Source organism: Oncorhynchus masou, chromosome 31 (assembly GCF_036934945.1).
Source record: "Oncorhynchus masou masou isolate Uvic2021 chromosome 31, UVic_Omas_1.1, whole genome shotgun sequence".
In the NCBI taxonomy this organism is placed as follows: domain Eukaryota; kingdom Metazoa; phylum Chordata; class Actinopteri; order Salmoniformes; family Salmonidae; genus Oncorhynchus; species Oncorhynchus masou.
In genome coordinates this window covers 2886859-2897742 of record NC_088242.1, presented here as the reverse complement: position 1 = coordinate 2897742, position 10884 = coordinate 2886859, and the positions used below count along the sequence as shown (strand labels likewise).

The 10884-nt window shown below is 45.2% G+C and overlaps 1 protein-coding gene across 1 annotated transcript in view; it reads left to right on the top strand.

Moving 5' to 3' along the window:
* Positions 1 to 210: 210 nt before the first annotated feature.
* LOC135523355 (vesicle transport protein SFT2A-like) overlaps positions 211 to 10884 on the top strand; it is a 50949-nt gene continuing 40275 nt past the window's right edge. The window contains exons 1-3 of the mRNA XM_064949976.1: positions 211 to 381; positions 1255 to 1341; positions 5546 to 5628. Coding sequence (XP_064806048.1) covers positions 316 to 381; positions 1255 to 1341; positions 5546 to 5628 — 236 coding nt within the window. The 5' untranslated portion in view covers positions 211 to 315. The remainder of the gene's footprint in view (positions 382 to 1254; positions 1342 to 5545; positions 5629 to 10884) is intronic.

Sequence of the window (10884 nt, the reverse complement as noted above, 5' to 3'; positions counted from 1 at the left end):
GGTTTAAACGTCAACTAAAAACAGGCAGACGTCACAATTGTCGCAACGATGCCACTTTCACGTTTCCGATTCACCACTGCCAGTCTTGGATCAGTGTAAAATGGAGAGGCCACTTTACGTGACAGCATATAGACAATAAAACCAAGACTGGTAAGGCTCACTGCGGTAAAATAAGAACCGGTCTGTTTTGCTGGACGCGCTTCCTGTCAGGTGGTAACACATAGACACGCCCAATCGGGAAGTCTCCGGAAGTTAGTTAGCTATCTCATTTAGCTCCAAACAATATAATACACTTATACATATTTATTGTCAACGATGGACAAGCTTCGTAGTATGATAGGGGGACGAGAAGACAACGAGGAAGCAGGGCTCACGGCGCAGGTAACACAGCATGTTATTGTACTTTATCTAGGTTTACATTAGCTTGCTAGCTAGCTAACTTGCTAAATGCGAAACATTGGTTTTGGCATATGAGTCGAGCGGTGTATTTCCGTGGACGATATCAAATGCATAATTTTCTTGTTCTTAGTCGCCACGAGTATTTAAACTAATACTATACCTTGTTATAATTGATACACATTATGTTGAGTGTATGTCGACTGTGCTGAAATAGTTTGGTGACTAGGTAGTAGGAGTAAAGCCGCGCATGCGCCGATGCTGCTCAGGTGAAAACTATAGAGTTTTGACTTTAGAGATCTTAATTAATGAATTGTATGGCTTTGACAACTAATAATGTCTTATCGTTAATCCTGTGTATTTGTATGCATCACTGCTCATTTACATGCTTTCATAAGGAGATGGTGGATCAGATGAGGTAAGGTTTGTGTTGAACACTGGTTTTCTTCCACAAGAAGAAGCCTGTCTAATTCATTCACTTAGTGATACACTTAGTTGAAGACGTGCAGACATTGTGTTTATTTCCCCTTACTAGTAATGCACACTTCAAAAACAATGCTACTCTACTGATTTACATTAAAAACATGGCTTTCCTTTTCCTGTCTTCCTGTCAAATATTGATTAGCGCTGGTGTCATAGAAATTAACCTACGACCCTTGTTTTTTTTATTTTTTAACTATGTTGTTTTTGTGTAACTGTGTTTGTGTAATTGTATGTTTTTGTGTGTACAAAAAGGGGCCTTACTTTATCTTCTTTGCCACTGGTCAGCATGGTGGAAGCATCAGTAGGAAGAGAGGTCTGTGCTTTGGGTCGTTGCCCGTCTTGTCTTGTGACATCCTGCCATTATCCTCTCCTCAGGTTCTGGATGCCTCGACGCTCAGCTACAGCACCCGGGTGAAGTGGTTCGTCATATGCTTCGCGTCAGGCATCCTGTGCTCTATACTGGTGAGATTTCTCCCTATTTCAGTGTTATTGTGAGTCTGTAACGGGGCCCTTTTCCCCTAATATAGTGCACTATTTTTGACCTGGCCTGTACTCTATAGACCTATAGATGGGTTTGTTGTTTTGCAACAAAACTGATGAGTGTGCAATTATGGGACAAAAGAGACAGGGTTTGGCTTAGATTATTGATGGTATATTTTTTTATTTGTTTAACTAAGCAACTCAGTCAATGACGGCCTAGGAACAGTGGGTTAACTGCCTTGTTCAGGGGCAGAACGACAGATCTTTAACCTTGTCAGCTCGGGGATTAGATCCATCATCCTTCCGTTAACACTCTAACCACTAGGCTACCTGCCGCCCCCAATTTAAACTATTTAATTTCTAATGTTTTTATTGAAAACAAAGTTAGACAATGACTACTTGTCTTTAACAAATACATTGTTACAGTAGTTGACTCGCTAGCTAATTTTAGCCATATTAGCTGAGACGTGACATCATTCAAAACAAGACATGGTATCAATAACAAGACGAGCTGGAAGGAGATCACTCACCATTCCCTACATGACAGCGTCTTTGTCATTGTTGCTAGCTATCTGGCCATCCGGAACCATAACAACACACACGGCCTTCTGCCGCTTTGGCACGCATCATTTTGGTGACGACGTCAGCTAACCAGCCAAAATGAGCCTGCGCCCCCCCCCCCGTCCCGTCCCGTCCATAAAATCGCATAAATTCTAATCTAAAAGGCCAAACTGATCAGAGGTCAGTACTACTCTGAGACAGTTTTACAGGCCCTCCTGGCCTGTCTGTCTGGACCACGCCGGTAGTTTAATGAGTTTGTGTGTTGTTGACATTTTTTTTTAGTAAAGCAACTTTGTTCTAGAAAATACTTATTATTGTCTCACTCTCTGTTGTACTGTTTGGTTGCACATTCCCCCCCCTTCCCTTCCAATGCCCACGGCTGTTTCCGTCCACAAAGCAGATTTTCTTCCTCGTGCTACAGCTGTACAGTTCTGCCATCCACCTCAACAAACACGTATCTGTCCACAGCATGATACCACTGATGACTGTACTCTACAGTAAACCACAGCATGATACCAGTGATGACTGTACTCTACAGTAAACCACAGCAGTGTCCTCTATCAAGCCATAAGGTTATGCGCTGGCCTACAGAACAGTTGTCCCCTCTGTTAGTGTGGTTATGGGCTGGCCTGCCTACAGAACAGTTGTCTCCTCTGTTAGTGTGGTTATGGGCTGGCCTACAGAACAGTTGTCCCCTCTGTTAGTGTGGTTATGGGCTGGCCTGCCTACAGAACAGTTGTCCCCTCTGTTAGTGTGGTTATGGGCTGGCCTACCTACAGAACAGTTGTCTCCTCTGTTAGTGTGGTTATGGGCTGGCCTGCCTACAGAACAGTTGTCTCCTCTGTTAGTGTGGTTATGGGCTGGCCTACAGAACAGTTGTCCCCTCTGTTAGTGTGGTTATGGGCTGGCCTACCTACAGAACAGTTGTCTCCTCTGTTAGTGTGGTTATGGGCTGGCCTGCCTACAGAACAGTTGTCTCCTCTGTTAGTGTGGTTATGGGCTGGCCTACAGACCAGTTGTCTCCTCTGTTAGTGTGGTTATGGGCTGGCCTGCCTACAGAACAGTTGTCTCCTCTGTTAGTGTGGTTATGGGCTGGCCTGCCTACAGAACAGTTGTCTCCTCTGTTAGTGTGGTTATGGGCTGGCCTACAGAACAGTTGTCTCCTCTGTTAGTGTGGTTATGGGCTGGCCTGCCTACAGAACAGTTGTCTCCTCTGTTAGTGTGGTTATGGGCTGGCCTGCCTACAGAACCGTTGTCTCCTCTGTTAGTGTGGTTATGGGCTGGCCTACAGAACAGTTGTCTCCTCTGTTAGTGTGGTTATGGGCTGGCCTACAGAACAGTTGTCTCCTCTGTTAGTGTGGTTATGGGCTGGCCTGCCTACAGAACCGTTGTCTCCTCTGTTAGTGTGGTTATGGGCTGGCCTACAGAACAGTTGTCTCCTCTGTTAGTGTGGTTATGGGCTGGCCTGCCTACAGAACAGTTGTCTCCTCTGTTAGTGTGGTTATGGGCTGGCCTGCCTACAGAACCGTTGTCTCCTCTGTTAGTGTGGTTATGGGCTGGCCTACAGAACAGTTGTCTCCTCTGTTAGTGTGGTTATGGGCTGGCCTACAGAACAGTTGTCCCCTCTGTTAGTGTGGTTATGGGCTGGCCTGCCTACAGAACAGTTGTCTCCTCTGTTAGTGTGGTTATGGGCTGGCCTACAGAACAGTTGTCTCCTCTGTTAGTGTGGTTATGGGCTGGCCTACAGAACAGTTGTCTCCTCTGTTAGTGTGGTTATGGGCTGGCCTGCCTACAGAACAGTTGTCTCCTCTGTTAGTGTGGTTATGGGCTGGCCTACAGAACAGTTGTCTCCTCTGTTAGTGTGGTTATGGGCCTGCCTACAGTTGTCTCCTCTGTTAGTGTGGTTATGGGCTGGCCTGCCTACAGAACAGTTGTCCCCTCTGTTAGTGTGGTTATGGGCTGGCCTGCCTACAGAACAGTTGTCTCCTCTGTTAGTGTGGTTATGGGCTGGCCTGCCTACAGAACAGTTGTCCCCTCTGTTAGTGTGGTTATGGGCTGGCCTGCCTACAGACCAGTTGTCTCCTCTGTTAGTGTGGTTATGGGCTGGCCTGCCTACAGAACAGTTGTCTCCTCTGTTAGTGTGGTTATGGGCTGGCCTACAGAACAGTTGTCCCCTCTGTTAGTGTGGTTATGGGCTGGCCTGCCTATAGAACAGTTGTCTCCTCTGTTAGTGTGGTTATGGGCTGGCCTGCCTACAGAACAGTTGTCTCCTCTGTTAGTGTGGTTATGGGCTGGCCTGCCTACAGAACAGTTGTCTCCTCTGTTAGTGTGGTTATGGGCTGGCCTGCCTACAGAACAGTTGTCTCCTCTGTTAGTGTGGTTATGGGCTGGCCTACAGAACAGTTGTCTCCTCTGTTAGTGTGGTTATGGGCTGGCCTGCCTACAGAACAGTTGTCTCCTCTGTTAGTGTGGTTATGGGCTGGCCTACAGAACAGTTGTCTCCTCTGTTAGTGTGGTTATGGGCTGGCCTACAGAACAGTTGTCTCCTCTGTTAGTGTGGTTATGGGCTGGCCTACAGAACAGTTGTCTCCTCTGTTAGTGTGGTTATGGGCTGGCCTACAGAACAGTTGTCTCCTCTGTTAGTGTGGTTATGGGCTGGCCTACAGAACAGTTGTCTCCTCTGTTAGTGTGGTTATGGGCTGGCCTGTCTACATAACAGTTGTCTCCTCTGTTAGTGTGGTTATGGGCTGGTCTACAGAACAGTTGTCTCCTCTGTTAGTGTGGTTATGGGCTGGCCTGTCTACATAACAGTTGTCTCCTCTGTTAGTGTGGTTATGGCCTGCCTACAGACCAGTTGTCTCCTCTGTTAGTGTGGTTATGGGCTGACCTACAGAAGGAGTGTACTGATAACAACTCTGGAGACTGATTATTCACATCGTGTTAACAACACTGGTAACAGCCATTCATAACAGAGGCCATATATCTAATTTATTTCCCTCTCGTTCATCATCAATTCTACTAGTTCAGGAATGTGTCTAACATTAATCATATATTTGTATTCACCATTTGGTCTTTCATGAGGAGATGGATCAGATCAGGTTGGTGTTAAACACCATGGGTTTATTCCACAAGAACCGAGCCTTTATCTAATAGCCTACAGCAGGGCTCTCCAACCCTGTTCCTGGAGAGGTACCCCCCTGTAGGTTTATATCAGGGCTCTCCAACCCTGTTCCTACAGGAGGGTATAGCTATAGCTAAATGAGTCAAAGATCCTGTTTTTGTGAACCAGCATGTCCATGTGTAGAAAGTGATATGGTGTTTCACCACTAGGTGGCGATCATGTAACATTGTACTTGTAACCTTTCAGGGAACCATTTTCCTTAGGCCCACAGATCGTTCTTGTTCAAAATAAACAACAACAGCAATACAAATATTATCATTTTAAATGATTCGACTTACCTGATATTTACCAAATAGCCTAATTCCAGGTAACATTGATCCGGCGTACCTCTTCTCTTGTCTTCCAGGAGTTTTATAGCCGATCAGACTGCTCATGCAAACTGATGGTAGGATGATGCCTAGATGGACCTAGTAACAATTTCATTTTTGTTTGTTTTTTAACCAGGGCACTGCACTGCTGTTCTTACCCAATGGCACCAAGCTGTTTGCTGTGTTCTACACACTCGGTAACCTTGCTGCACTCTCCAGGTGAGTCTAGTCACTCATTTTGTTTATGGTCTGCTACCAGTACCGTTGTTACTTGCCAGAGCTAGCGACCAAGCTATTTCCAGTACAATAAATTCAGGAATTAAGCTAAAAGCTAATTATACTAAATGCATACATATTTCAGACTTTTGACATTTTAAAATGACATTACACTTCATCTCTAATGTATTGTGAGGTTATTACACTGTGAGTTCCCTCCTATCCATTTAACTTGACTTTGGATGGACTCGGACCCAGACACATCAGGTTGTTGGTGTTTTCTAACATCTGTGTGTCGATGTGAGCGGTAAATACCACTCTGCTCACGTGATTGATGGGGAGACTAAGCTTTTTGTTGTCCACACTTTACAAATGACCTATCGATTATCGATCTCCTGTCCCGTCACTCAGCTTGGAGTGTACTCGGTAGCAGTCTGTAAAGTAGCTGCCAAAGTCTCATTTCAGTTCATTGTCGAGGGCTGTTCCAAGTCACGGAATCTAGAATGAGAATTCTGTCCCTGTTCTAGAATTAGAATTCTGTCCCTGTTGTAGAATTAGAATTCTGTCCCTGTTCTAGAACTAGAATTCTGTCCCTGTTCTAGAATTAGAATTCTGTCCCTGTTCTAGAATTAGAATTCTGTCCCTGTTCTAGAACTAGAATTCTGTCCCTGTTCTAGAATTAGAATTCTGTCCCTGTTCTAGCGGTTCTATTTCTATGTTTCACGTGTCAGTAAGACCACTTGGTTTGTCTGTCATACTATGCAGTAGTTGTTTTAAATGTTGAGACAGAACAGACGCATGGTGGACGGGTTCCCCATTGAGCTTGGTGTCGTAGTCCTGTGTGGTTCAGTAGGTAAGACACTAACAAACACCAAGGTCATAGGTTCATTTCCCGCAGGGATCACACACACACACACCATTTTGTTTTGTCCCCATGCACTCACTGTACTGTAAGTAAGTTGCTTTGGACACCATGTACAGCTGTCTAGGATTCATTGTGGTATAGGGTTTCTACGGTTTAGGACATTTTTGCGCAGTTCAGTAATGTCTTTTGATTGAATTCCTGATGATGGATCAGGTCTGTTGGATTTAGTTCTCTATCTAAGAATCAAGAGAGGGTTTAGTTGTCTATCTAAGAATCAAGAGAGGGTTTAGTTGTCTATCTAAGAATCAAGAGAGGGTTTAGTTCTCTATCTAAGAATCAAGACAGGGTTTAGTTCTCTATCTAAGAATCAAGACAGGGTTTAGTTCTCTAAGAATCAAGACAGGGTTTAGTTCTCTAAGAATGAAGGGAGGGTTTAGTTCTCTAAGAATGAAGAGAGGGTTTAGTTCTCTAAGAATGAAGAGAGGGTTTAGTTCTCTAAGAATCAAGAGAGGGTTTAGTTCTCTAAGAATCAAGAGAGGGTTTAGTTCTCTAAGAATCAAGAGAGGGTTTAGTTCTCTAAGAATCAAGAGAGGGTTGAGCTGCCAGATAAATGTATTACACGTGACTCTCCAAGATTTGAATATATATATATATATATATGACTCTAAAAATGGGACCCAATGCCTTGCTTGGCACTCAGCATAAAGGAGATTGATTGGGGATAAGGCCCTACGACAGACTAGCGTCATGTCCAGGGGGTGTAATTGTACATCAGGAGATGGGCTCCTGCCCCCTATGGGCCGTTGTAGCTCAGACAAGGCTAACTTGTCAAACGCTGACTTACTATAATACTGAACAAAAATATAAACTCAACATGCAACAATTTCAAAAGATTTTACTGAGTTAGTTCACTGGTAAGGAAATCAGTCCATTTTTAAATAAAATCATTAAATCAAATCCAATTTTGTCACATGCACCAAATACAGCAGGTATTAGACCTTACTGTGAAATGCTTACTTTCAAGCTCTTAAACCAACAATCCAGTTAAGAAAATATGTACTAAATAAAGTAAATAATGAATGAACAGTTATCCCCTCTGGGCAGCTCCCGTGTGTCGCAGTGGTCTAAGACACTGCATCTTAATGCAAGAGGAGTCACTGCAGTCCCTGGTTCGAATCCAGGCTGCATCACATTCGGCCGTAATTGGTAGTCCCATAGGGCGCCTGGGGCCACCGATTGGCCCAGTGTCATCTGGGTTTGGCCGGGGTAGGCCGTCATTGTAAATAAGAATTTTGTTTTTGATTGACTTGCCAAGTTGGTCCTAGACTTGGCGCTCCGGTACCACATGCCGTGTGGTAGCAGAGAGAACAGTTTATGACTTGGGTGACTCAAAAGGACACTGCCTGGTCCTGGATGTCAGGTAGCTAGGTCCCAGTGATGTACTGGGCCGTATGCAGTACACGCCTTACGGTTGGATGCCGAGCGGTTGCCATACCAGGCGGCGATGCAACCGGTCAGGATGCTCTCGGTGGTGCAGCTGTACAACTTTTTGAAGATCTGTCAGTCTCCTGGGGGGGGGGGGGGTGTTGTCGTTCCCTCTTCACGACTGTCTTTGTGTGTTTGGACCATGATAGTTTGTTGGTGATGTGGACACCAAGGAACTTGAAGCTCTCAACCTGCTCTACTCAAGCCCCGTCGATGAGAATGGGGGCGTGTTCAGTCCTCCTTTTCCTGTAGTCTGCGATCAGCTCCTTTGTCTTGCTCACGTTGAGGGGGAGGTTGTTGTCCTGGTTCCACACGGCCAGGTCTCTGACCACCTCCTTATTGGCGATCTCATCGTTGTCGGTGATCAGGCCCTACCACCGTTGTGTTGTCAGCAAACTTAATGATGGAGTTGGAGTCGTGTTTGGCCACGCAGTTGTGGATAAACAGGGAGTACAGGAAGAGACTAAGCATGTACCCCTGAGGGGCCCCCATGTTGAGGATTAGCGTGATAATGTGTTGTTGCCTAGCCTTAACACCTGGGGGCCGGCCCATCATAAAGTCCAGGACCCAGTTGTAGGGGGAGGTGTTTAGTCCCAGAGTCATTAGCTTAGTGATGAGCTTTGAGGACACTATGGTGTTGATCGCTGAGCTGTAGGTAATGAACAGCTTTGAGATTGCGTCATCTGTGGATCTGTTGGGGCGATATGCAAATTGGAGTGGGTCTAGAGTTTCCAGGATGATGCTGTTGATGTGTGCCATGACCAGCCTTTCAAAGCACTAAATGGCTACCGACGTGAGTGCTACAGGGCGGTAGTCATTTAGGCAGGTTACATTTGCTTCCTTGGGCTCAGGGACTATGGTGGTCTGCTTGAAACATGTTGGTATTACAGACTCGGTCAGGGAGAGGTTGTCAGCTGCATGCTTGCCTCGAAGCGAGCATAAAAAGCATTTAGCCTGTCTGGTTGGCTCGCTTCACTGGGCAGCTCACGGCTGGGTTTCCTTTTGTCGTCCGTAATCATTTGCCTGCCACATTCAATGAGCGTCAGAGCCGGTGTAGTAGGATTCCATCTTAATCCTGTATTGATGATTTTCTTGTTTGATGGTTCGTCTGAGGCCATAGCGGGATTTCTTATAAGCATCCGGATTAGTGTCCCGCTCCTTAAAAGCGGCAGCTCTAGCCTTTAGCTCGGTGTTGACGTTGCCTGTAATCCATTGCTTCTGGTTGGGATATGTACGTAAGGTCACTGTGGGGACGACGTCATCGAGGCACTTATTGATGAAGCTGATGACTGATCTGGTGTACTCCTCAATGCCATTGGATGAATCATGGAACATATTCCAGTCTGTGCTAGCAAAACAGTCCTGTAGCGTAGCATCCACACCATCTGGCCACTTCCGTATTGAGCGAGTCACTGGTACTTCCTGCTTTAGTTTTTGCTTGTAATCAGGTATTAGTAGGTTAGAATTATGGTCAGATTTGCCAAATGGAAGGAGAGCTTTGTACGCATCTCTGTGTGTGGAGTAAAGGTGGTCTAGAGTTGTTTTTCCTCTGGTTGCACATTTAACATTCTGGTAGAAATGAGGTAAAACGGATTTAAGTTTGCCTGCATTAAAGTCCCCGGCCACTAGGAGCGCCACCTCTGGATGAGCATTTTTTTGTTTGCTTATGGCCTTATACAGCTCATTGAGTTTGGTCTTAGTGCGAGCATGGGTTTGTGGTGGTAACTAGACCTCCACGAATAATATTGATAGTCTTGGTAGATCGTGTGGTCTACATTTTATCATGAGGTACCCTCTCTCTTTAAGTTTTAGGCCCTAATCTATGGATTTTACATGACTGGCAGGGGTGTAGCCATGGGTGGGCCTTAGATGGCATAGGACCACCCACTTGGCAGCCAGGCACACCCACTGGGGAGCCAGGCCTGCCAATCAGAATGAGTTTTTCCTCACAAAAGGGCTTTATTACTGACATAAATATTTGTCAGGACATTCCTGCAGTCAGCATGCCAATTGCATGCTCCCTCAACTTGAGACATCGGTGGTATTGTGTTGTTGTGACAAAACTGCACATTTTAGAGTGGCCTTTTTTGTGCGTGTGTCCCCACCACAAGGTGCACCTGTGTAATGATCATGCTGGTTAATCAGCTTATTGATATGCCACACTTGTCAAGTGGGTGGATTATCTTGGCAAAGGAGAAATGCTCACAAAACAGGGATGTAAACAAAGTTGTGCTCAACAGTTGAGAGAAATAAGCTTTTTGTGATTCAACTCATGAAACATGGGACCAACACTTCCTGGTTCCTCCCCTCTCTCTTTAAGTTTTTCTCCTTATTTGGGAGTGTTTCCATGCCAGTGTGTTTCTACTTGCTGAAATGAATTGGATTGGTTATCACAGATAGGTGTCGCGTCGTCACAACCTTGTGTGGCTGTCTTTTGACACGCTATCATTTTCCTACCGGACGGTGAACTGTGACCTCTCTTTGTGTCGTCCTGTGTTCCCACAGCGAAAGAAAGAAACTGGTTCAGTGTGTCCTAACTCCTGGTTACTGTTCTGAACCACAAACAGTAGTGTCATGTTTACACAGGGCCTTTTTCCCCAAATGGCACCTTATTCCCTATGTAGTGCACTACTTTTGACTAGGGCCTATTGTACACTACGTAGGGAATAGTGTGCCATTTGTAATGCAGACAAGGGCTTTTGTCCACACAGTAACTTGAAGTGCTCAGACGGTCATATTTTAATTTGAGGTCGTATATTCAGGTAGGCAGGTGTATAAGTAACCATGCGTTTCATGTTGCATAATCTATACCAAGGCCCACCAGCTGGTCCCTATAAAACCATTATACAAATACATGTGTCGTGTCTTTGGTATCATTAAACTGAAGACCTATTTTTTTTTTCAAAATA